The sequence below is a fragment of the Lampris incognitus genome, chromosome 9 (assembly GCF_029633865.1).
Source record: "Lampris incognitus isolate fLamInc1 chromosome 9, fLamInc1.hap2, whole genome shotgun sequence".
Lineage (NCBI taxonomy): Eukaryota > Metazoa > Chordata > Actinopteri > Lampriformes > Lampridae > Lampris > Lampris incognitus.
This window is the reverse complement of record NC_079219.1, coordinates 52,317,284-52,344,678: the sequence shown is the minus strand read 5'-3', so window position 1 is coordinate 52,344,678 and position 27,395 is coordinate 52,317,284. Positions and strand designations below refer to the sequence as shown.

Genomic DNA, 27,395 nt, shown 5'->3' with positions numbered 1-27,395 from the left:
AAAGCTACAGGGTTGGTAGCTAGCTGCAGCCTATAGCGATTGCTAGCTTTAAAGACGAGAGCGTTTTACAGCTAATTCTGTTGTTGGAATCACATACAGTAAGAAAAACCCCAATCGGGGTTATAAGGAAGTACTGTGAAACGTTTGAGCCTTACATTGGTGCATTCTCTATCGTTGTATGTTATGTTAAGCTAGGCAGCTAGCTAGCTTTTTGTTTTTGCTAGAGTAAGGTACTGGCTAATGTTGTTTTTTATTAGCAGTGCCATTTGTATCGCCACATTTTACTTTAACGTGCAGCCACTTAACATTGTTTACATTAAACGTGCGTTGCACTAAATTCACGAATTCCCTGGTAAACGTTTAGCAAAATCCATGATGGGTTGTACCAAAGCGTTTATAAGTTTAACACATTGTACAGCAAGCTAAAATTACATTGAATGTTACAGTTAAGGATACATATCAAATTTATTCACAATGTTAATATCCACTTCATGAGTATGGACAAAATAAACTGTTTCTAAAAGAAATAAGAAAATGTGGAAATGTGTAAAGGTGCAGCATTTCATGCTGTTATGGTAAATCATAGTCTTTTGTAAAAACAAGCTATTGGTAATACATGCTGTACAGTTATTTCCATAGTTCATGGTTTTATGCTGCTGTGTTAAATAAATAGAAATTAATGAGGTCTCATGTTAAGATATAAGAAAGCGAACATCTTAACTAATGTTTTCTGTACTATATGTGCAGATTTGTTTTTTTTTGTTGAACCTGGAATTAGCTTGGTTTCAAGCTACACCTGAGCCTGATGGTGAGCCTGCCCAGTGAGCAACTCCAAGCAGGGGGCGTTTGGAACCAGTGTGGCCAACTGGTTTGGATTCCTTTCTTTGGGGCAACTGATCTGATCCTTGTCAGGATTTCAGGTAAGATAACACGTGCACACTTTAGTTTTCTACCCGGGTAGATAAGTGATCACAATATCAGTAAAAGGAACACAAACTAATTTTTCCAACAAAAGAACTAATATTCTTTAAATATTGAGGAAGCAGGACCATTTAAGTACAAACCAAGGGACAAAAAGATATAGGACACTTGACACTTGACACTTTTGTTTGATACTTTGCCCTTTCTTTTAGGTGAGCTTTATGTTTGTGAGGAAATTTCATTATTTTGTACCATTAATGCATCACAGTGTTAATCATACAGTAAAGGTAAACTAATAATTGTGTAATAAAGTTGCCGAGTTTTCAGTCTCATGCAAAGTCTCCTTGTGAGCCTTTCTGACCTTACTACTTTAGAACCTGGGTTTGAAGTGTAGTAAAGGCAATTGAGAAAAGAGATGCTACACATGGCATGGAAAGCTAGGACATTTTAGAGATCTTTGGTGGTCTTAATGACCAAGAATATCATATTATATATTGTTTTTTTCAAAACTGTAGCCTGCTATGTAATTCTTTGCTCACTCATTTGCATCTATCTACTGTCTAATTTGGGCAAAAATTAAGAGGTGTGAATGATTTTTAAAAATTCAAGATGGTGGAAAATCCAAAATGGCGGTAATTAAAATTGATATATTGGTTGGTCTACGTATATAAGATTTTCTCTCGACAACAAAACAGTTGAGAGGTTATTGTCCAAAATGTAACTCTGCTTGTTATCGTGCCATGTGACAAGTTTGGTGGTTTCTAAGATCCAATTTTTTTTTTTTACTACTTTATTAATCTCCGTGGGGAAATTCTCTGCGTTTAACCCATCCTAGCTGTGTAGCTAATAGCAGTGGGCAGCCGCTGCAGTGCCCGGGGCCCAACTCCAGTTTGTCTTGCCATGCCTTGGTCAGAGGCACAGACAGGAGTATTAACCCTAACATGCATGTCTTTTTGATGGTGGGAGGAAACCCACACAGACACGGGGAGAACATGCAAACGCCACACAGAAAAGGACCTGAGACAGCCTGGGGTTCGAACCCAGGACCTTCTTGCTGTGAGGCAACAGTGCTAACCACTGGGCCACCGTGCCACCCTAGCACAGTTCATTATTGTCCATTATTGCACTATGTGGTGCAATAATGGACACTTATTATGACGCTTTGTAAATAGCACCCTCTCGTCAAGATGTCCCATTTACATATCTACAATGTGCACCACCTGTTAAATCAGATGTGCAGTACAAATGTACAATTGTAAATACACATACAACTGCTGTATACTGGTTATACATATACATTACTTTTGTTATTATTATAATTATTATAATTATAACAGGTATATAATATAGTATATAATTACACAATCTTTAAAATATAAATATATAGTATATATATTTTAGTATATAATGTAATATAATACATTATTAAGTATATCATATAATATATAAATATCTTCTTCTTCTTCTTTGGCTTGTCCCCTGTTTCCCAGGGGTCGCCACAGCGGATTTGACAGTTTTCATCAGTACCCTGTGAGGACACAGCACCAATGGCTGTCTTGTCAATCCGCATAATGATTTGGCAAAATTTTATGTTGCATGCTCTTCTTGACACAACCACTAACCCTATGGACATATATAATAAATAAGAAGTTATAAATTAATCAGCCATAACAAAACTCTATAATTGTGACATACCTTTTGTGCATACATACTTACCTCCATTATTTGATTTATTACTCCATTTATTTGTTCTGTTTTTCTTTTTTGTTGCCTTTTTTTGTGTGAGTGATATGTGTAAGTACTAGATGCTGCTATGAACTGGAGTCAAATTCCTCATATGCGTAAGCGCACTTGGCCAATAAAGTTGATTCTGATATAATAATAATAATAATAACAATAATAATTATACAATATTACAATAATAATTAAAAAATAATAATTATTATTATACAATATTACAATAATGATAATAATGATGATGATGACAACAACAACAACAACAATAATAATAATAATAATAATATTAATAATAGGGTGCAGCCAAAAATACTGTATTTCATCTTTTGGTAAATCCTAAAAACAAATGACCACTACAGCTTTGTGCCACTAGCAACGTCACAACTATGATTCCAGTCCCTCACATTATTTTTTTACTACAGTTTACTTGAATGATGAGTCAGGGTTGTCACAAGGCCCAGCGTAATACTATTAGGATACTGGTGACCTTGACAACACAGTGTTGTTTACTGGGCTGAACTTGCACCTATTCTCTCTATTGTATTGAGATGACAAATTAGCGGCAGGACAGGAATGGTTCACATCCTATTTCAGTAATGGCGAGAAGATCTCCTCCTTCCATATAGAACATCAATGAACGACCTTAATGTGAATGACCTTTCATTTGCTCATTACTCTCCGTTTGAATCATCATCCTTCTTGTTCTGCCTCAGATGAGGACGAACTGAAACCTGCTGAAGAGGCTTCACTTCTAATTTGCTCCTCGTTTTAAGATGCCTTTATAACACCATTATCTCCAATAATGTGCAATATCCATGGCAGAACAATAAGATGATAGTGTCAACATCTCTCTCTCTCTCTCTCTCTCTCTCTCTCTCTCTCTCTCTCTCTCTCTCTCTCTCTCTCTCTCTCTCTCTCTCTCTCTCTCTCTCTCTCTCTCTCTCTCTCTCTCTCTCTCTCTCTCTCTCTCTCACTAGTTCAGTAAACGTTTTCAGTATAGTTATCCTACATGCACAAGGTGAATCTGATATTTGTGTCTGTTCACAACATGCTTGTTTTGGCTGTCATGTACCTGTGGGATGTCTGTCCAAGGTTACAGACACGTAAGATTTACTGTCGAGCAAAACAGTTTGTCGCCATTGATCTGACTGGCAAATTCCAATTTCTTAACAGCTATTTGACGTACTCACACACTATATAAACATGACGTTCTGAAAAAAAAGGGATTTTCCCATTTCAAAAGACTTAGCCTGACAGTTCATCAGCTATTTTAGCCAGTCACCCAAAAAGTTTGTCAAACTTCAGTGCCCCTAAATCTGTTGCTAAGAGACGATGAGTCCACAGTGCACACATGGAAATTAGGGCATAAGATAAATCGATGTGTGCCAACACACAAAGCGTCATCTGACTGGACTTGTTATGCAAGTCATCGAGATAAGTGCTGTGAGAGAGATAGAAAGGGAGAATGAGAGAGAGAATGAGGAGAGGGAGAATGAGAGAGAGAGAGAATGAGAGAGAGAATGAGGAGAGAGAGATGAGAGAATGAGAGAGAAAGAGAAAATGAGAGGAGAGAGAGAATGAGAGAGAGAGGAGAAAGAGAATGAGCGAGAGAGAGCGAGAGAGAGGACAGCTTCTACAAATGATGCTTGTCCTCAGAGGGGCTCTGTAAATCCCATTAGGAGCCCCTCCCTCCCAAGCAGTCTGTACGTGTGCCTCACACCCTGAATTGTAAATTCGCCCCTTTAATTTCACACTTACTTCCCCGGGCCTTTGTGTGCGTTCTGGTCGGCAGAACTCCCTCACATCATTATGTTAATCCACACGGTGCCGCTCTGCTCATCCGCCGCTTATGAGCGGTAACGCGCTCGTACTTATTCAGCTCACGCAAAGAATACAGTACACAGCAACGCCTTCGTAAGAAAACACGAGCAAACAACACACATGACACATGCATTTGCTCTCACCCACGCTGACACCCCCCCCCCCACCTCCGCCATCCATATGTATTCACACACACACACACACGGACAAGGTTTGACTATGCACTACTGTACATACTCTATCCAGTTTTTTTCTTCCCATATCAGCTTAACCATCCTCTCAGGAGTACTGGCAAGGCATGCACAAACACACACACACACACACACACACACACACACACACACACACACACACACACACACACACACACACACACATTTGCACTAGTACTACTACTCCCTAAGCTGTACACTCTGCAAGTTATTTCATTGAAGTTCGAAAACTGACTGAATATTTCATCATGTGGAAGACCTGGAGGCTTATTCCAAAGTTTTCCTTTCTACCAAAGCAAAATAGCGAGCGAGAGAAAAAAAATCCTTCCGAGCGAGGGTTTAATCCAAACAGTTTAGCCGAGGAGGCGTTTTTGCCTGATGACAGCCGTGTGCTCCAAATTAGTTAACCCAAAAATATCAACTAGTACAACAACCTGCCTGGAAGCTTACAGTAGTTCTCTAGGGGTCTGTCTTTTTTCCTTTCTTTTTTTTTCTGCAAACCCCCTTCGCGCACATACGCACATGAACATTTGGACCTATCCATTTTATTCTCTTATCAAATTGTCAATTTTCATTACACAGCCTGGTCAGAGAAAGGACTCAAACGTGGTTGATGTTTGGTTGGTTGGTAAAGCTAAATGACCTAAAATGTTGCGTGTGTATGTTACTGTTGTACTATTCATGTATTATTGACACATGCATATCAAATCAAATTTTATTTTGAAATGACACAGGGCTCCAGCATGGATTTAATTGACCCAGCCAATCAATCCATGGTGCAACCAATCAATCAACTTCTGCGATCAATCAGTCTAATCACCCTTTGCATTTCAATAGGCAGTCTGAAAACTGATTGAGCTGGCTTTTTGTAGCGAGTGCATAAATGTGTAATGCTTTGGTTGCAGTAGTCACTGTAAACAAGGCTGTTGCATAGAAAATCTCACATCGCAGTGAGAGCCTGCAAAAAAAACCCTGCTATGTATGTAAATTGATGGTGCATCGCAAAGAGCGAGAACTTTATCTTACTGAGTGCACAAATGCTCCATGTTTTTTTTTTCATTCTTTCTAAAAAGTAGGATCAAATAGCAGCACTCAGGCAAGTTTAAACACTGCCGAATACCCACGACGCCTTGCTCACTGAGGGAAACCCAAGTGTGTTACAGAGATGTACAGCACTGAAATCGTCCATTCTTCACACATGACCATGGTGTTTCTAAAAAGTGCTTCTAAAAAATGCCATCTGTTGCAGAATCACCTCCTGCGTCCTTCATGTTGTGTGCTTTACCTGTACATTTAGGCGGACAAGTCTTTGCCACCGCATGAATGTAATAACTATAACATATGAATCGATCTGATTCAGAATATGCTATACTGCTGTGTATATAGTCAGTGTCACGGTGAGAAATCCATCGAGTTAGGGATGTGCCATGTGGCCATATTAGATGGTGAACAATTAGAATGCCTCCACGATCTGCCTTTGCAGAGAGGCTGTGCTACAGGGCACATTCTATCAGTTGCAATTCTATGGCTTGTACACATGTCCAAAGCTGTTTTCCCAGCCAAAACTTAAATCACACTATTTGCGAGTCCATTTTGCTCCTTCCCTAGAGAAACACCAATAAACCCGTAATGGCAAACAGTAGGTGCCTTGGATTTCTTCCCCTCTCTGTTTTTATGGGGCAACGTAGCAGCATGGATGACAACATGGAAGAGTTGGTCCCTAAAAGATTTAGACATCGGTAATATGGAATTGGTTTGGATTTTCCAAAACCGACACGGCACAAACAACAGTTATTTGCCAACAAAAGTTTCGCACGTCGGATGGCAACACGACAACATTTTTAATCCCCCTCAAAAGAAAGCACCTGAGAGAGGATGCTGAAGGTCAAACAGTGAGCAGATGCCACGTGACCGCATCAGTGGTGACCACGCAGCCGGAGGCCTAAAGGCCAAAATGCCAGAACAGACAAGTCTAAGGAGGCATTTGAGAAAGGCGCTCCATATGATGAAGTGCTGGAAAGAGGAAACTGATGCGGTGACATTTTATCTAGCCAAGGATACGAGTCCCATAAAAACCGGAAAACGAGGGTTTCAAAAGACTGCTCAAAATAGTTGACAAGCCGTTCGAGATACCCAGCCACAAATATTTTTGCAATGCGGCCATTTCATGGCTGTACTCCGTCTGACAAGACAAGATTCAGCACAAAACTACAAGTGATTTGTGGTCCAGCTGCACTGCAGTACCTTATTTGAGTCTGACCATTAATTTCATTCACGATTGGAAGGCTTGTTCTTTTTTTTCTTTTAGGTTTTGTTACCTTGTAGGGCTAATTTTTTTTTTAATAGGGCAATTAGTTTGGTTGTACTGTTCAGTAACTTGCAAAATAGTCTTAAAAACCAACACGAGGGCGTCGGGGTAGCATAGCGGTCTATTCCGTTACCTACCAACATGGGAAATGGCGGTTCGAGTCCCCGTATTACCTCCGACTTGGTCGGGCGTCCCCACAGACACAATTGGCCGTGTCTACGGGTGGGAAGCCGGATGTGGGTGTGTGTCCTGGTCGCTGCACTAGCGCCTCCTCTGGTAGGTCGGGGCGCCTGTTTGGGGGGGAGGGGGAACTGGGGCATGATCTTCCCATGTGCTACTTCCGCCTGGTGAAACTCCTCACTATCAGGTGAAAAGAAGCGGCTGGCAATTCCACATGTATCAGAGGAGGCATGTGGTAGTCTGCAGCCCTCCCTGGATCGCCAGAGGGAGTGGAGCAGTGACCGGAAAGGGTCGGAAGAGTGATGTAGTTGGCCCAAGGATACAATTGGGGAGAAAAAGGGGGGAAAATCCACAAAAAACCCCCCAAAAACCCAACAAGTAAAAAGAATTGTGATATAGGATCATGGCTTGTGATTCTGCCTGAAAAAATCGTGGTGTGATATTTTTGCCATATCGCCCACCCTAACATCGAGTTCAATCCCTGGTACATGAAGATGTATTCTGAAAACAAACCAGAATCTGAGTGTGAATTCAGCGGTCACATTTATTCAGCCGTTCCAAAGCACTCCCTGATAGAACAGATGAAAACTGTTTTGGATTATAGTTGGAATCTTCGATTTATCGCCTTCCTAGTTATTCCCGAGAGGAAACTTCCAGGTCTCAGGTAGCTGGAGTGCAGCAGCCTATTTTACTGTTTATTCCTTAAAATGCACAAATCACCAAGAATCAGTTAATGTTGTTTTTTGGTCATGCAGTCACTCACCAGTTGGGTTTTCATAATGATATCAAACGGCCTTTGTTAGATCATATTGATGTCTAGTTTTTATTTCCAGTAAAAATGAGAAAGTTATTGAAATCGTGTCCAGTAAAAACTGAGATATGCCCAATAGAAAGCATCAGAGAGAAGTACCTGTTAAATTAGAACTAGTTTTTATTTTCTTAGAAACGAGGGAAAATTCAGTCCTGACTTGTAACTTGCAAAATACAGCAACACGCAGCAAAGCAAAGCCAACCAGTAGCTAATTTTCCCTTGCTGTGTATTTTGGGGAACGAACTGTAAACCCCGCCTGCCAGGGAGCACCAGCACCAGCACAAAATCAATAGTCAAACATATAAAGTCTCCGGCTTCAAGACAAGAGGACCTAGGCCGAATGAATTCAGACTAGTGAGGCATCATTGACCACAGGATCAATGTGTCATTGAAACCGGGGCCGGGGCCCGCCAGTCGGGGACCCTGCAGCCCACCCCCACCTTGCCGGGCTCCCTGTGGAGGCTCGGCTTCAATACACTCGCTGCAAGCTGAGCTAATTTGAAATGATCCGTCAGCAACGCGACAGGAGGCATTCCCACAGGAAATCATCTCAGATGTACTGTAAAGATGGGCGTATTGTGGATATGCTAATCGCACGGCAGGTTTCCTTCATTTCAGTCACCGCTTTGCTCACAAGTCAACGTCATATAAAGTTTTTTTTGTTTAATATCACACCGTTATGACGCGGCGGCTCATAGTCGTAAGATGTTGTGATTTAAACTCGAAGGTAATGGACATGGACACGTACTTCAGCTGCAGAGAAGACATCAAGACCAGTTCAGTGTTCCCCGGAGAAATGACCAAGTCAACCTTATTACCCTGATAACTCACTGCAGGTTATTTCACAGCCGCGGAAATATTCGGACTTGAACTGGTATGTAATGACTCCGCTACATGAACATGAACATGTACATCAGCTGCAACGACCGACACGTCTCGGGAGAGGACATTCACATCAGCTCCACACGCTTCCTCATCAGAATGAGCAATGATGTCTGGTAGGAGGGGAGCCGGCGTGCGGCCTGATGGGAGATCATTATCGTGGACAACGTTCATTTCCCAGGAATAATCTGCATTTTCTTTCCTCTCTCTCTCGTCTTCTTTCCCTCTTTTCCCGCACTCTGCAGCTTTCCTCTTTTCTCTCTCTGCCCAGCCGCACGCAGGTCTCGCTACCTTTACTTCTCATCTGCTAATCCATCCATCACTCTGTGTCGCTGGCGGTGGAAGGTGTTTATCTCCCTCCCGGGGGGACGGGAGGGGACGAGTCAGTCTGAAGTTGGCCCGCATGTGTCACGTGCATGCAGAAATGTGTGAGCGTCCCCGTGTCTCTTTAGAACAGCCTGTTAAACCAACACGCTGAACCGAGCAGCACGCTGGGCATGACAGCACATGATGAGCCCGCTGCACGGCCCTGAGGGGCCGCTGGCCCCGCCCACCTGGCTGAGAGGGGAGGGTGAACGAATGGAACTAAAGGAACAGCTTCTCTCATCCTCTCTCTCGCTCTCGCACCCTCTTCCCATCCCATTCACATACGACTCTCTCACACACGTGCTCTCTTTCTACTTTATTTCTCTCTTTCTTTCTTTCGCTCTCTCTGTCCTCATCACTCTTTCCTACTCATGCTGGTTGACTTTCTTTCTCTCCCTCTCTTTATCTGTATCTCTCCTTCTCTCCGTCTCTTTCGCTCTACCCCATTAACTTTATCGCCATTTCTGTCTCTCGCTCCCTCTTGTTCTAATTCTCTCTTTCTTCATCTACAGTATACAGTATCAGTCTATCTCGTTATCTTTCGATTGAGAGGTCAAAAATAAAAACATATACACAGCAGTGGTTTTTACACGAGCAAACCGCCCACAAATAGTGTTGACAGATAGTTGGCTCTCTGTCATCCACCTGCTGAATATTGCTCATGACTCACTCCGGTGAAGCATTTTTTTTACGCTACAAGCTTGAACGTTGTTCATTTAAAAACTGACTAGACACAGTGAGAATAGACAGGGGGAAGACAGTGGAGTGATCAGAGACGGTAGAGATTCAGTTCTGACCTGATTCACTGCCCGGCAGCGTCCCGTGGTCCTCGTCCAGCGTCAGGTCGCTGAGCAAGTGCTCCAGGATCTTCTCTGGGGTCCCCAACACCACCGTGTACCTGTCGGACACAACAGAGTCACTGGACGAGTCCTCATCGATAGAGGAAAGGGACCGGCTGCTGCTCCACTCCTCCCCTCCCTCCCCCTCGCCTTCTCCCTCCGTCCCCTCCTCGTCTATGTAGCGAAAGTAAGGGACGTCGAAGGTGGGCACCGTCACCGTCACTGCCCCGGCCTGGCTGGTGCTGTCACCGGTGCTGCTGCTGCTCTCCTCTGAGCCTTCGTCCTCATCCTCATCCTCCTCTTGCTCCACCAAGGCAGCGTGCAGCAGCCGGCCCTCTTCCTGCCATCGCGGGTCCAGGGGCTGTAGCCGAGAGCCCATCCTCAGAGTGCCCCTCCCCGCACCACCACCACCACCACAGTGCCCTCCTCACCACACCGGCACCGTTGCCGTGGTTACTGCTGCATGCCCTTTTTCCTCCCGCTTTCTTATTCTTTACCAAGCCATCCGTTAACCTGCAGCTGCTACAGCCCTGGGTCTACTACAGCATGTCCCCGGAGTGCACCCCCGGTGTCCTGGTGTATTTACCCCAGAGAGACAGCGAGCTGCAAAGACAGCCAGCCAGCCAGCAGAACTCCTGCTCACAATCCCAAGCCCCTGTCTTATGTGAATCCAGTCTAGTCATTTATGAGGAGGGACCTGCGATGTGAGCCTGCGTGAGTAAGTGTGTGATGAAGAGAGGCAGAGGAGGAGAATGATGAGAGCTGGAGAGAGAGAGAGTGCTGAGCGAGAGACTTGAGAGAGAGAGAACTATGGAGGGAGGGAGGGTGTAGATGAGTAAGGGGGGGGTGGGAGAGGCTTACCTCCTGTGCCTGTTCTCCGTTCTGTCCCCTCCTCCTCCTCCTCCCCTCGCTGATGCTGCGAGGGCCGGCTGTTCTGACGACACTCTCTGGAGAACCAGCACATTGTGGCCCCTCTCCCTCAGACACACGCGGACTGCTTCGTCACTCTGCTGCTGGTGGGGGGATAGTAGACAGAGGAGGGGCGAGTGTGTTATCACCAAGGAGATCCCTCTCCTATGTTTTCTTCCACTCACGCACACATCACCACCAATTTCCATCATTAAAAAAAAACCCCTGTGGAAGCTGGGGCTATACGTGAAGGGGACATTTCCATAAATCATTATTCATTTCTTATCACGAGAGCCCATTCATGGATTAACATGAGAAAAAAAATCTCATACATATTTTAATTACCTGTTCGCTCCTAGAGATCATCAAATTATTGGTGGGAGTTTAGAGAGGTCATTTTCAAAGTGATTAAAAATAATGTGTGGCCTTGCTTTATGCTAAAGATTTTTAACACCACCCCCCACACACACACACCCTGACACCACGCCTCTTTTTGGTTGGTGGTTCAGGGCTTGGCACCATGCCTCTTTTTGTTTGGTGGTTCAGGGTTTGGCTCGGTCTTATGGGTACTATGTGTTTATAACTGTCAAGGAAAAGTGTCAAAACTGATTCAGCCCCCTCACTTCCTCCATATCTATGAGTCATACAGAGACACAAAGTCATCTGATAAATGCTTTAGCAATTTTTCACAGCTCCATGGGAAAAACACTGTATGAGCCATCTCTCCCCATCCCATGCCTCTCATGTTAGCCCCAACCAGGACCTCCGTGTGCCGTATTTCTCTTCTCCTCTCGATCGGAGGATCAGTGAGAGCATTTTAACTTAAGTAATGCCAAAGATTTCAACCTATACCATCAATCTATATTCATCTCTTAACCTATGGTGCACCACTTATTAGCAAAATACTGTGATTGTAGGCAAAAACACCACCACCGCTTCACGTAGGATCTCAAAATTATGTGAAATGTGCCTCTAGTAAAGGTTGTTTGAAAACCACATGGGGAAAAAAAGGGTCATGAAGACTATGGGCTTTTTAATTATTTATGTAGGCCTCAATATATTCTGGTTAATCTACATAAAAAAGATAAAACAAATATTCAGGCTGGAAAGCAGCACACACAGACTGAGTACCGTTTAGCATTGACATACTCTTCTGAAAAACGGGAACTTTGGTTTATGGTTTGGTTTTCAGCTATGGGGGGGGTCTTAATGAGTATCCCAATGTGTAGATAGAGCATGCACACTACTCCTCCATCAGCTCCCCCTTCACCTCCTTATCACACACACAAATATATCCACAGCCCCCCCAATGTCAGTGCAACACAAGCCTCCATGCATGCAATTATGCCGGCAGACAGGCTGGAAGTGGTTGCAGTTTTATTGCTCTAATTGCCTTTTGTGCAGAGCCATCCAGGGACCTTTGGCAAAGCAGGGCTTCCTGGCACACTTAGAATGATCTGTCATCTGTTTATATGCACACACATACAGGCACATATACAAAGAGATGCACATTCACACTCAAACATACAGACATATTTGCTGTGTACACACACACACACAAACACATGTACAGACATGCCACATGCTAAGCACAAAGACACGCACAGACACACGCACACACAAATGCACACAATATATACATATGTACCCTATAAACATACACACACATACACATGGACACCTTAGCACACAGACCAGATTTACCACACACACACACACACACATGATTTCGCACAAGTGCACACATGAATACAGAGACAAGACTCTTAACACATACAGAGACATGCACACAGACAAACCCTAAATACACACACTCATGTTTAGATCATATCTTTGTGGCTGCACTCAGTTTGTCCAACTTAAAAAATTGAGATCACAGTCCTTTCCTGTTACCGGTGTTCCCCAGGGCTCTGTATTGGGCCCCCTCCTATTTATTATTTACCTATTACCTCTTGGCCACATTTTCAGGAAATTTGGCGTTCAATTTCACTGCTACGCAGATGACACCCAGCTCTATTGGTCCACCAAGCCTACCTCCACTCTTCTGCTCACTTCCCTTTCTGATTGCCTACTAGAAATTAAATCCTGGTTTTCATACCACTTCCTCAAACTTAATAGGGATAAAACCGTTTTTCTCAAACTATTGACAATTCAATAGTGCTTCCATCGCCTCAGGTCAAGAGTCTGGGCGTCATCTTGGACAGCACATTATATTTTGAAGCTCACGTCAACAATGTTACTCGGTCTGCATACTTCTATTTATGCACTATTAATTGTCTTTGCCAGTCACTTACACCTAACAGTACCACTAGACTCATTCACACCCTGGTTACTTTCCCTATTGACTACTGCAATTGTATCCTCTTTGGTCTTCCCCTCAAGTGTCTTCATAAACTTCAGCTGGTCCAGAATTCAGTTGCCCATATCATTACCAGAACTCCATCCATAGATCACATCACTCCTGTTCTTCAGCAACTCCATTGGCTCCCTGTTAAATACCGTATCGACTTCAAGATTCTGCTTCTCACCTTTAAGGCCCCTAATAACCTAGCTCCTTCGTATCTTTCCAAACTCCTTCATATCCACATGCCCTCCTCCACTTTCAGATCCTCTTCTGCTCTCCAATTCACTACACCATCGGCCCGCTTGACTACCATGGGGTCTAGAGCCTTCAGTTGTTCTGCCCCCCGCCTATGGAACTCTCTCCCACAAGTCATTCGCAACATTGACTCTCTTTCGACCTTCAAATCCCATCTCAAAGCATACCTTTTCATCCTGGCATATTCAATCTGATCCACACTTAATTGAGTTTTGTGCAGATGATGATTTTATACTTATCTGTTGTAATAACTTTTTACTGTCTACCCTGCTTTGTTTTGATTTTATGCTGTCTGATACAGTGCTGCTTGTTTTTGACTGTTCTGTAAGGTGTCCTTGAGTGCTCTGAAAGGCGCCCACAAATAAAATGTATTATTATTATTATGTACATGAAAACATGTGTACATTTGTCCTGATGTGATGTGAGGTGCCCTGCCCATCATTGGTCAGGGCACATTTATATTATAGACATTTAACAGTTAGTTTCAGACAGACATCCATCCATTATCCAAACTGCTTATCCTGCTCCCAGGGTCGCGGGGATGCTGGAGCCTATCGCAGCAGTCAGTGGTGCCGGCAGCCGTAATCCTGTATGCACCGTGCGTACATTTTTTATGATTTTGTTCGTTTTTGTTTTTTTTGACGCAAATATATTTGAAGGCCGATGATTGGCGTTAACATGACTGGCTAATAGCGCACCGTGCATACAGTCTGCCAGCAGTTGTTGGGCAGCAGGCGGGGAAATACCCTGGACAAGCCGCCAGCCCATCACAGGGCCAGACAGACAGAAGGAACCATAAATGGCAATACTTACATGTGGCATTGCAATAATTTTTAAGCCAATCTTGAATTTATGTCTAAATCAAGTAACATGAATTGATTGTTTTTCTGTCTTACATGTTTTTTTCTTTCTTGTCTCCTGCTTTTTGCACCTTAATACTTTTCTTGGAAAAGTGCTTTACACAGTCACAGTGCCGAAGGGTTTACATGCCCACAGTGAGAAACAGGGAGGCACACTAATGACACCCACTATCCTGAGACTCAGATCAGAATAGGAAAAACTCCAAAGGAAAACCTTTCAGGAAAAATTGGGAAGAGTATGAAAAGGATGGATCCCTCTTCCAAGATGGATAAGCATCCAATAGGTGCCGAGTGCACGATGTTCACAACATGGTAACAGAAAACAAGCCAAAATTGACTTGTTTTCATACTTGAGGCCCTGTATAACCACACACTTTATTATTCTATCACATGACCTTTGACTTAAGGTCATGGGTGTGGCAGCAAGAATAGAACACAGAGACTTCCCACAATGGGAGGCCAGCGTTGGTTAGCATCCTGAGTCTTGGGCAGCTTTCTCTTTGTCCAGATTTGATGCATACATAGTATGCTCTTTGCTCTCTGATGGTATCTTGAAATGTTACCTGCACTAAGATGTACCATGCCACGACACCATATGTCTCATTAAAGGTGCAATGTGTAATATTTCTGCTTTCTTGAAATGTAACATGGCTGATCCATGTGTGCGGGGATTGCTTAATGATAGTGAGAGAAACAAAATGAACAACACATCCCACCTCCTGCACTCTTCACATTTCCACATTTTGGAGAAACACAGGCTGGGTGTTTTTTTGTTCTTGCTTGAAGCCCCCCCTCATGAAGGCTTGTTTTTGTAGTTCTCAGCATGCAGAGATTTCAGCTGATATGTACTGAATGCACTGAAAATGGCAGATGATGGCAATTGAACTGGGTATCTGTAACCTTTCCATTAGAATTTGCCTTTTCTGTTTGCTTGAGGCGGACCAAAGTCCTGCATATTGAATGTTTGTTGTTATTCACGTCGCTGAACAATGGCGGTCGGCATTCAGGTAGACGTTGCTCATTGCATATAAATTTAATGGCAAAGCGAGTAGAGTTGTACAATAAACTTAACTTAGCCTTTTCGTGGTCCTTTTAGCAAACACTCTGGAAATACCTTACCACACAATGAATTATTGGTCCTGCCTTTGCAGCTGCTGGCCTCTGCTCTGTCTGCATGGGGCTGTTTGGACACCAGCCTCCATCGAAAAAAAAGAACAATGGGCCATCGCAGAGCGGATGCTTTTAATGCAGCTGAGTTCCCGGGCCACACTGTTTATTTGTACCCTGTCCTGGAAGTGACCTGCACATGCCGTTACCGCAGAGTACCTCCCAATACGAGCTGTGTCTGTAGCATCTGTCTGTAGTGAACAGTCTTACGCTACCCATCTGTCCTTGGGATTACCTCATGACAGCTTCAATGCAACCTGAGGAGGTTTACAGCCTCTTTCAGGACCTCCAGAGGCACTCCAGTGGATTTCTGTCTGCCTTTTTCTCTTTGAGGCTAAAGGGATTCAAATTCAAACATGCAACGCTTACACACACCAGCATGGAGCTCTTATCAGAAGCGGGAGTGTGTCAGTCCTGACATGGTGAAGATAAATGCAGACCGCAAGAATCCCATACATCACCCCAAAATCTCACGCATGTAGTTTTTCTTTTCTGATTTTTTTTTTTTTTGGAATTTCCCCCCTTTTTTCTCCCCAATTGTATCTTTGGGCCAACTGCCCCACTCTTCTGAGCCATCCCGGTCGCTGCTCCACTCCATTCAGCAAAAGGAACGACCATCCCTGAATCGGGGTGGGGGGTGGGGGTGGGGGGGCTAAGAGTACATCTGTCACCATCTTACAATACTGTGATTACAACTATTCCCCAATCCTCTGTGGATAGTTCACATGGCCATTGTAACTCTAATTAATGGTCACAGCAATTTACATATGAAACCAATCACATGTTTTGGTTGTGACACAACTGTGCTGTTTATAAGGGTGGGGATACCTGCAGTCAGTTGAGACTGAACAGGTCCCTCCCTTAGATGAGTGATGAAACATATCTCCCACTAAACTTTATGTCCAGATGAACCGATTCAACTTTCTGGGAATTCCCTTAGGTGTTTGTCACCGTTGTTTACGTTCATCCTAAGGCCAACACAGAAGTCATGCAAACACCATCTTCAGAGTGGTACAGACACTTCAATCTACCTCCCCGGTGCCCCCAATATGATATTGGGAGACTTTAATCACTAACTTAAAGAAAACATCGAACAGTTTTTATCAATATGTCAGCTGTCCTATGCACCATAATAAAACTCTTGACCTCTGTTATGGCTCCATAAAGGCTTATATATTTGAGGTGGGCCCTGCCCTTGGATCCTCCGATCATAATTCTGTGCGTCTTATAACTGTTTACAAGACTGTGCTGAGGAGAGAGAAGTTGTGCAAAAGGCAGGTGAAGGTCTGGAATGATGATTCGTCTCTTGCCCTGCAGGGGTGCTTCGACTGCATGAACTGGTCGATGTTTACAGAATCCTCAGACAATATAGATGAGTTAACAGATGTCGTGTGTAGCTACATCTCTTTTTGTAGAGACAGTGTGAGTCCCACAAAGACTGTCAAGATTTTCACTAACAACAAACCATGGGCCTCATCAGCCCTTAAGGGTCTGATTCGTAAAAGGTAAAATGCTTTTTAATGAGGATAATGTTCCTGGAACGGCCTGGAACGATATGAAATCTATGACTGAGTCTAATGACTAAGGCAATAGGAGCATTGCCCTGGATGTTTTTTTATCCGGATAAAAGTAGGCTGATGAGTTAAATACTTTTTACTTAAGATTTGATAATCACGACTTCACAGATACACTGAATGCATTAAAGGACAACACTACAGCTCCTCCAGCTTTGGCTGTTGATATCAGAAGTGTGGAAAAGCACATCAACCTCACCAAGTCTAGTCAGAGTCCTGGGCCTGATAATATCTGTGGCCAGGTTCTTAAAACCTGAGCTGAACAGTTGTGCAGCATCTTTCATTTTATTTGTACACTATCTCTTCAGAAACAGAGGGTCCCTAAGTTATGGAAACATTCCACAATTGTACCAGTTGCCAAGACTAAAACCCCTATGACATTAAATGACTTCAGGCCAGTAGCGTTGGCATCTTTAATTATGAAGACACTAGAGAAGCTCATTAAAAACGAGGCTTTATCACAGGTGGAGAAATCCCCTTTTTCTCCTGCAATTTGCATACAGGTCTAGCAGAGGTGTGGAGGATGCTATTAAGACACCATTACATTTTCTGAATTTCCACCTTAAAGGGGACAAAAGCTCATACCAGGCTGTTGTTTATAGATATCTCATCGGCTTTTAATACCATCCAGCCACATCTGTTAGCAGGAAAGCTAATTTATCTTTTTAAACTGGATTTTAATCTAGTTGGTTGGATACTGGATTCCTTGACTGATAGGTACCAGTGTGTGAGGGTAAATGGGTCTTGGTAATGTGCCTGTTAGCATGGTTGCTGTGACAGTTATTGATGTATAAGATGAAGAGTAGTGGGGAGAGACAGCAGCCTTCAGGAGCACCAGTAGAAGAGTGCAGCTGATTGGAAAAAGAGCCATTTAAATGACTTCAGGCCAGTAGTGTTGGCATCTTTAATTATGAAGACACTAGAGAAGCTCATTATAAACGAGGTTTTATTACAGGTGGAAAAATCCCTTTCCAATTAGCTGCACTCTTCTACTGGTGCTCCTCAAGGCTGTTGTCTCTCCGTACTACTCTTCATCTTGTACACCAATAACTGTCACAGCAACCATGCTAACAGACACATTATCAAATTTGCGGGAGATTCTGTGATTGTAAGTCTTCTTGAAGGGGAGGAGCGACATCATGGGCCTGTGGTCTATGATTTTGTATCTTGGTTGACAAGTCCTTTCTCCAGCTAAATGTGTCTAAAACTAAAGACATGAGAATCATCTTTAGAAAGACTCCTCCTAGTCCTGTACTAACCAGCATCAAAGGTGCTGACATGGTATGTGGACTAAGAAATATAAGATTTCCTTTGTCCCTGATGCCATTCAGTTGTTAAATGGTAGATAGTATTTTACTGTTGTCTTGAGATATTTGCACAGACTGCATACCTGACTTCTGCACTTTGACCTTGATGCTGAATGAAGTCCTTTAAATCTCTTTGCCCACTACATCCTGTCGTTTGTTGTTGTCCATCAGTGCTTTGGTGTTGTGTGTTTTTGTATGTTTTGTACATTTTTGTGTATCCTGGCTGCAAATCAATTTCCCTGTAAGGGACAGTAAAGATACTTTGAACTTTGATGATGCCTATAATGATTTGAAAGCATACTGAATTTTGAAGGGCAATCACGTCAAGTTTCTGTTACTACCACACAGCTAGGTCACATGGACACATGGCCATATGGACAAATGTAGAGGAAAATAAGAGGTTCTCTTCAAAGATGTGCACAGTGAAAGTAACAAGATCACAGAGTAAAACTCTGTGGTCATATTCAAGTAGGTTAGGTCTATTTTATCTGGAGAAAGGATCAGGTTCCATGTACAGTCTTACATGTGAAGGGGATTCCACAACATCCCTGATATCTCCACTACAGAAACTCCCATACAGTCTAATAGAAGGGGATCTTTCCTTATGAAAAGCACCAGCAGGGATTTAGCTGCTCTTTGTTTTTTGATGACAGGCTTGGATGTTATTTTTTTAAATGAGTATCATGTAGCGTGTGCATTTCAGTTTCATTGGATTACTTGAAATAATCCTGTAATCTGGTAGCACTACTAGATAATCTCAAATAATCTTGCAGAGATAAAGTCAAGCATTGAAGCAAAATTGAATGTATCTGGCCATTACTCGACGCTGTTCTGTGGCAGTTTGTGTGTTTGTTGCGTTCTTGTTAGCGGCGCTTCTGTTTTAAACAACAATCATGAAGTGGATTATGTTTAATTTCAGAATTATGGAACAGTAAGAATTGATTAGTCATCTTGGCTGATTATTTCAATTTTGTCCGTTTTTTTTATGCTACACAACAATTTGCCACAGTGATTACATCGATTCTGATATAATCTAATGTTATCTAATCTAATGTAGGATTATGTAAATGTTACACACATATAAGGGCACAACGTAGTCACGTGTCTCCAAACTCTTGAATTTGTGACGCAGTGGTTAAAGATGTTTACTGACCCATGCTTTTTCTACTTTGTAAAGGTTGCATTGTGATAAATAAAGCTCCAAAAATAAAAAAGTAAAACGGCTAGCAGTGTTTTTCTCCAAAGAGGTTTGATCATGAAGAGATGAGCGGTTTTCAGTGCACACTAAAGGTCATTATGAAGAATTGTGGCATAGCTAAGGCGGCTCGGTCCACTATTGAGGGAAAAGGTCAGAGACCTGATGCACTATAGAGCCCATCCTGAAACCACACAAAGTCTTGGTGTGGTGGTCTGGTTGGGTCGGGTCGGGTCGGGTCTGGGAGACTTACGTCAGCTCTTCCTGCTATTGTTGCCGTGCAGTCCCGCAGACTGACACAGCTGGCAGGAAGGGAAAAACAGCCCGCGCCGAGGTCAGCCAGCCAGTCAGCCTTCTGTTAAGCATCGTATTGGCAGATTATCTTGAGTGCTGTCTAAAAATTGCAAATTGAAGACTGTCAGTATTCGGTGTTCGTATCGCACAAAGTGCAACCAAATATTAAACTATATCGAGGCTCTTTTTAATGTAATAAATAATGAGGTGCATGGGGTTATGAACTCAAACTGGGTAACTTAATTTATTATTACTGCGTTCATATCTTAGGGGCCTGACTAAAATACACCCTATGGTTTACTTGATAATGATAAAATAATAGTCCTTATTTGTGGTATCCAACTCAGTGTTTTGCCTGTTAACTGAAGACAGTTATTTGCAGTATGAACACAATCTAATTGACCACATTCATCTTCAGAGAGAGCAGAGATGCGGCAGTGTGTTTGGCAGCCCGTAATAACAGACAACGAATTAACATCAGTGTGATAAATGGGCAATAGTGTTAGACAGGGTGTTCAGAAGCACAATGAATCCAGACACAAGCCCAGCGTACAACACCATAGTAGAGCCCACAGTGAACATGCTATCTAATGTACAGTCCCGGAACTGAATATTCAAGGAGAGACTATGCTGATCGAATAAGATCCACACAAAGAGTCAGAGGACACTCTGATGAAGGAAGCTGGTTGGTTTGTGATGTGACTATGAAAACATCTCGAGCTCTAGTTTCACCTTAGGTTTCAATATACACTGTCGCTTTGTTTCTCTTGTGAAATTAATTACTGAAAACAAGACTGTTCAGCACCTGACTTGATGTCTATCTTCTGTTCAAGTTCAGGTTTTACAGGTTGACAGTCAAGCAAGATCACACACATTAGGAATTTATCATGGTGCAGAAGCTCGGCCTGAAAACCGAATGACATAGCACAATAATTCAAAGTGGAAACAATAAAACTATCCAACAATATCTTTTGCCGCTGCTCAGCTCACACACTGTAGGTGTGTGTACATACTCTGATTCCAGCAGCGTTTGCCTGTCTCACCTCGCTCGTCCTCTCGGGGCCTTGCTTGCCGTGGCTCTGCAAGAGGCGACAGCCGTCCTTGGCCAGTCTCTGGACCATCTCCAGCCGGGACAGGTCCTCCTTGTCATGCAGGACACACACGCCTCCATGATGCAGCGCAGGGGACATGGAGAACACGTACCTCAGGCCACAGTCCCACGACATCCCTAGCTCAGCTCCTCACAGGGCCGTCACAACACCTGCCGGCTCTCGTCTGTGCTCCTGCAAGTTATGCGAAGGAGCAGGCAGCCTCAGAAATTAGTAAACAGTGCTTGTGTGTGTGTGTGTGTGTGTGTGTGTGTGTGTGTGTGTGTGTGTGTGTGTGTGTGTGTGTGTGTGTGTGTGTGTGTGTGTGTGTGTGTGTGTGTGTGTGTGTGTGTTATTGTTTGCAGGTGAGTCCTTGCCTCCTCTCTGACCGCAGCCAAAGTAAATCCCAGGTGCCGTGTGCCTCTGCCTTGGCTCTGTAGCAGGGACAAACATGCAGAGGTTTGGACTCCAGGTGTCTCTGTGTGTGTTTTGATGCCAAAGAGAGAGTGAACAGACTCCCTACCTCGCCGTTAGCTGCTCCCTCCTTTCACCAGCTGGGAGGGGAGGGGAGAGGAGGGCCGGGAACACGATGTGGGGGCTCAGGAAACATCTGGGAAGCCGGACAGCCCTAGAAAAGGAAGTTTGACAATGTCCTGAAAGCAGGGGAGGGTCTGTTGTGGGACCGGGCAGGGAGGGAGGTGTGTTGCGAATGTGTGTGAATAAACTGAAGCCAAATGGAATGTTTAGCACCATCAGGATACACCAGCTGCTGTTATACACCTCTGCTGTTCCTTCCATATATATATATATATATATATATATACTCTATAATACTTTTAGCCCACTGTAATCATTGCTGTTGAACAGGTAAATGTGAGAATATGAGCTGAGTGTTGCAGAGCGGTTTCAAGCATCCCTGTACAATACAATCACGTATTGAAGGTCACCTGACATTGGCTCTTAGAGGAAACACAGAAGCGACGTAAAGGACACAAGATACAGTGGTCTGAAGTAGTGGATCATCTGCAAATTGACCTCATAAACCACACGTCAGCATATAAACCAAAATATAAGACAGATAATGTGTCATGTTCCCACTCAATCCAAGGCAGCCTGAATCAAACACATCTATCTATCTATCTATCTATCTATCTATCTATCTATCTATCTATCTATCTATCTATCTATCTATCTATCTATCTATCTATCTATCTATCTATCTATCTATCTATCTATCTATCTATCTATCTATCTATCTATCTATCTATCTATCTATCTATCTATCTATCTATCTATCTATCTATCTATCTATCTATCTATCTATCTATCTATCTATCTATCTATCTATCTATCTATCTATCTATCTATCTATCTGGCTGTTTTCCTCCATTGCTGATGTCCGAGATAAGTATGGTGTAACTGCGATTCATTTGTAATCAATTCTCTTGCACCATCTTTTCCTCTTACCCTGAAGCTAAGGATTGCTCTCCTTCATTTCACAGATTGAGAAGGCATTAACTCATGACTATTGTAAGTCCTTTAAAGTGTTTACGCCCCCTCCAATGTTTCCTTAAAATCACTTTCCAATTGAAGCAGTGCGAACATGAGGGAGATTCAGGGTACGTCACATCAAACATGGCCGAGCAGCAGAAAAGCATTTCTGAGTTGAAAACTCTGACTTGGATTTATGTGATCCTGCATGGAAGTGCCTGTTCTCAGATCGAGTCATGAACGCGTCAGACGTGATCTGCTTAAATGAAGCTTGTCAGGTGGCTGAGGTAATCACATCGAGGACACCATTAACGTTGTCCCATGTGTAGGACCAAGGTAAAGCAAGGACATTAATTCTCAGTATGAACGCTTTATCTATTACCGCTATATCTTTTATTTCCCCTGCTGTCAGCAATGTCATGCTTGACTGGGTCCAAGCAAAGCCATTCACTTGTGCTGCCGTACAAACCTGCTGATTCAGCACACAGCTAAATGAGAAAAATGCCCCCATTTCTAGGTAGTGGAAGGTGCTGCCTGCCGATTTGATTTTATATGGGCTTGAGTTCATCATTATGCAAGCTTTTTATTTCTTTCTTTCAAGGCAGTGTCATTGTATTAAGTCTTTTCAGATGGGATCTGCCCTTACAAGACAGCATCGAGATATTTCTCCATCACATTATCGAAATGGGATCATCTTTCAAATCTTTCAAATGCTTAATGGTCCATTGTCCATCACAGCAGCATAATGAGGTGGCGCTTATTCTCTCAAGGGAATTGTGTGTGTGTGTGTGTTGGGGACTTATCTAACTTAGGCGACACAGTGGCCCAGTGGTTAGCACAGGACCTTGCCCCACAGCAAGGTCCTGGATTCGAACCCCAGGCTGTCCCAGGTCCTTTCTGTGTGGAGTTTCCATGTTCTCCCCGTGTCTGCGTGGGTTTCCTCTGGGTGCTCTGGTTTCCTCCCACCATCAAAAAGACATGCATGTAAGGGTTAATACTCCTGTCTGTGCCCTTGAGCATGGCAAGGGAAAGAAGAACTGGAGTTGGTCCCTGGATGCTGCAGCTGTCCACTGCTCCTATACAATAAGATGGATTAAATGCAGAGAATGAATTCATTGTAACCAAACAACTGTACAATGACCAAATAAAGTGGCCTTCTTTCTTTCTAAATGTCATTTCTGAGGAAGGTTCAATATTAGAGGGAAATCAAACATGTAGAAGAACACCCCAGTGCATTTCTCTATGTTTCAACTGGGGGACGAAATGAGTGTAAGTAGCAGTCATTAAAGCACCATGAGAAACGTGACAACCGCCAAGTGGAGGAGATGTGATTAGGGATGCTAAGGCTGGAGAAAACACTCGTTTTATCTTTTCACCTCAAGATTTTGTGTGTTGTGTAAAGTTTGTGGGTGCATTGGGCAATCATGGTAACATACGTACCTAGGTCCCTTTTATGATCCTCTAATCACAATACTTACAGCAGTTTAGACTTAATATGGGTGGACGAGTGTAATCCTGTGGGTGAGAACTACTCAGCGTTGCATGAATGAAGAGCGTAATCCTTACTGCAGTCGCAGGCTTGCCAGATAGAGCACGGTAGACTGAAAAGCCATTCATTAGCTTCAGATTAAAAAAATAAAATTTGTATAAACACCTCAACTACAAAAGAACTGTAATCAGTGGGAAAAGTAAGTACATAAACAAATTCAGTTTGGGTAAGGCTGAAAAATATGCGTTTGTATAGCTACTTTACATGCAATTTAACTGCTGTGCTGTGCCTCAACAATTTGTAAATCATGGCCTGAGAATACTCATTTTATAAAATCAACGATATTGTAAGCTGAGAAAATATTTTTACTCTAGTACCAGTTCATATATATATTATAATGTTTCTATGTACAATCTTTACTGCTTCGCTGTGGCGAGGAAGCCATAAAAGGAAACAATTGGCGTGTGGCGTATCTAAAAACAAGCCCACCCCCTTCCCGGTCCTTCCTATAGTGAACGTTTCCTCTGTAAGACAAAGCTACAAGGACAGCTCTGCCTTAATGTGCTACCACTGACCCACTTTCCAAGGCAAATTAATTTCAAAGTGAGCGCCTTAAGTCAGACTTGCTGTGAACGTGGCGGAGAGGATGAACCCAATGTGCTGACACAGACAACTCAAAGACTGGAGTAAGGTAAAAGCAACAGCTTTTATTGCCAGGCTGGGGAGGGGGAAGGTAAGACAGAGGCTGTGCCAGCGGAGACCGCACGACAACCTGGCTGCTGGTGAACTGGGCAGGAGAATGGGGAAGCCGGGATGAAGCCAGGCAAAACAGGGACAAGTGGGGAGTGAGATCAGCATAAAACGGAATTCATGGAGACAGGGACTGGGCAGAGCAGGCAGGACTATGGAGAACATGGAGAACAAGGTTAGGCGGGGAATAGGCAATTAAGCAATGTAAAAGGCTGGAAGCGTAGACTGACTGAGTAGGCACTATGATCTGGCAAGGCTGGGTTGTTGCAGGTGGTGGACCTCTGTTCTGCCTGCAGTACGCCTGCCTCCAGTCCTGCAGTACTCTTACACATGACAGGGAAAGAAACAAGAGGAAGGGGAGTGGCAATGATGAGGCAGACAATTAGGGAGACTGGGATGAAGAGGGTGAATCTGGGGGAGCCACAGGGGCGGACATAAAAGTACCCCCTACCCAACCAGGCTTGTCCGGATGGAGGCCATGGAAAGCCTGGATGAGGGAGGGGTCCAACATGTGTTGGCAGGTGCGGCCGATGGCTCGGAAACAAGCTGGACATCGGCAAGGGTGGCCGATGGCTCGGGATCAGGCTGGGTGGTAGCATAGATGGCCAATGGCTCGGGAACAGGCTAAGTAATGGCAGGGGTGGCCTTTGGCTCAGGAACAGGCTGGACCTCAGTATTGGCCCTGGGCAGTGGAGACTGCTGGCGGTCTTGGCGACCATACTTTCTCCTGGGAACAGGCACTGGGCAGCAGAGACTTTTGAGTGTTTAAGCTCCCAAAACGCCGATTCTGCCTCGGGGGTCCAGTTAAACCCAGGAAGCGTTGAAGGTGCTTGCGGTTCGAGGGCGCTGGTCATTCAATGACTGCGGCAGAGTTAATTGGAGAGGAAGAGGGCCTGATGTTGCCTGCAGCCAGAGGCCTGGATATATTTCTCCATGACCTCTTGTTCTAGTCGAGAGAGATTGTATAACCGGCTGCTGGGAAGAGGCATTCCAGGCTGAAGGTCAATGGCACAGGCATAGGGTCAGTGAGGTGGTAGGGACAGCGCATGGTGTTTGCTAAAAACGGGCTGAATTGTGATACACAGAGAGAACCGTGGAGAGGTGTGGGTGCTCAGAAAGAGACTACAAAACAGATTGAGCAGGAGCCTAGTGCAAAGAGTGGGCATGACAAAATGAGCTCCATGACATTACCTTACTGGTAGACCAGTCAGTCTGAGGGCTGTGGAGTTTCAACTAGGGGTGGACAAGAACCAGGGGAAAATGGGGACTGTCGATGAGGTGGAAAGGGATTCTCTTCTGGTGCATACCAGAGAGACGGAGAAGGACAGAAACGGTCTTCTCAGTGACATGGGCAAGGAGCTGACCATTTAGGGAGCTGGCTTCCAAAGGCGGGCCGAGTGGGACAGTGTTCAGAACCAACTGGGTGGCAAACTTGCAATCTAAAAAGCTCTCATCGGTGCCTGAGTCAATGAGAGCTGGCAAAGGGAATGACCGGCTCTGCCACACTAGGGTGGCATCTAGCTGAGAACAAGCAGGAGAGGGGCAAGTGGTCTGGCCCAGCAGTATACTCCCCACTACTGCAGGGTGCAGGTAGCAAGGACATGACCAGCCTGACCGCAGTACAGGCAGCTCTTAGAGCTGACACGCCACTGTAATTCCTTTGGAGAGAGGCGGGTCTGGCCAAGCTGCATGGGTTCTGGTTTGGGAAGAGTCTGTGAAACAGAGGCTGTCAGAGAAGAATGAGGCAAGGGGGCAGAAGATATTATGGTGGAGGAAGCTTACCTGTCTTCTCCCTCCGATGCTCACGGAGGAGGTTGTCCATCCGGATGACCAGAGCAATGAGTTCATCGAGTCCGCTGGGCTTATTTCAGGGCACCAACTCATCATGATACCCTCATTGAGTGCATGTTGGAATGCCCCCCGGAGTGTCATTGTTCCAGCCACTTTCAGTGGCGAGGGCCCAGAACCCAATAGCCATCTCAGCCACACAACGGTGGCCTTGTAGGAGGGACAGGAGTCTTTTTGTGGTGTCTTTGAGATAGACAGGATGGTCAAAAACTTTCCTCATTTCCAACAGAAGTTGGCATATGAGAAACAGGTGGTGGATTGCTGCTCCCACGTCGTAGTTGCTCAGGAAAGGGCTGGGCCACGGAGAGAGCCAAGCCAGTAGGCAATCTTTGCATGATCAATAGCATAGGAGTGGGGTTGTTGTTCAAAAACCACCAAACACAGCATCAGGAAGGCTCTGCAAGTCCCGGGGTTGCCATCGTATCGCGCTGGGTCGATACAAACAAATGGCTCACGGGGCAGAGGCGTAGTACTGGAGATCAGCTGAGGGCTCTGGTTGGCCATTTTGCCTTGCAGGTCAGAAAGTGTCTGAGAAATGCCCATGATTTGATCCAGGAGGATTTTCGGGGCTTGGTCATGCTGACCAATTAGGGAGCCATGGTTAACTAAAAGATCTATGTGGGTCTTCAGGGCTTGGTCATGTTGACTGTTGAGTGAGGCATGGTTAGCTAGGGCTTGCTGGAGTGCATCTGTGTCAGCTGGGTTCATACTGGCCAGATCGTACTGTTAACATGGCGGAGAGGTCGA

General features: G+C 44.1%; 1 protein-coding gene across 4 annotated transcripts in view; it reads right to left on the bottom strand.

Moving 5' to 3' along the window:
• LOC130117568 (rap guanine nucleotide exchange factor 5-like) overlaps positions 1-21,601 on the bottom strand; it is a 41,154-nt gene extending 19,553 nt beyond the window's left edge. Inside the window, exons 1-4 of one of the 4 annotated variants that reach the window (XM_056285682.1) lie at positions 21,448-21,601; positions 21,026-21,265; positions 10,939-11,090; positions 10,036-10,136 (exon numbers count right to left, since the gene is read on the bottom strand). In XM_056285682.1, the coding sequence (XP_056141657.1) occupies positions 10,036-10,136; positions 10,939-11,090; positions 21,026-21,208 (436 nt within the window). In that variant the 5' untranslated portion in view covers positions 21,209-21,265; positions 21,448-21,601. Of the gene's footprint in view, positions 1-10,035; positions 10,137-10,938; positions 11,091-21,025; positions 21,266-21,447 lie in introns of those variants that run through there. The other 3 variants (XM_056285683.1, XM_056285684.1, XM_056285685.1) reach the window with 3 other exon arrangements.
• Between the last annotated feature and the right edge of the window lie 5,794 nt (positions 21,602-27,395).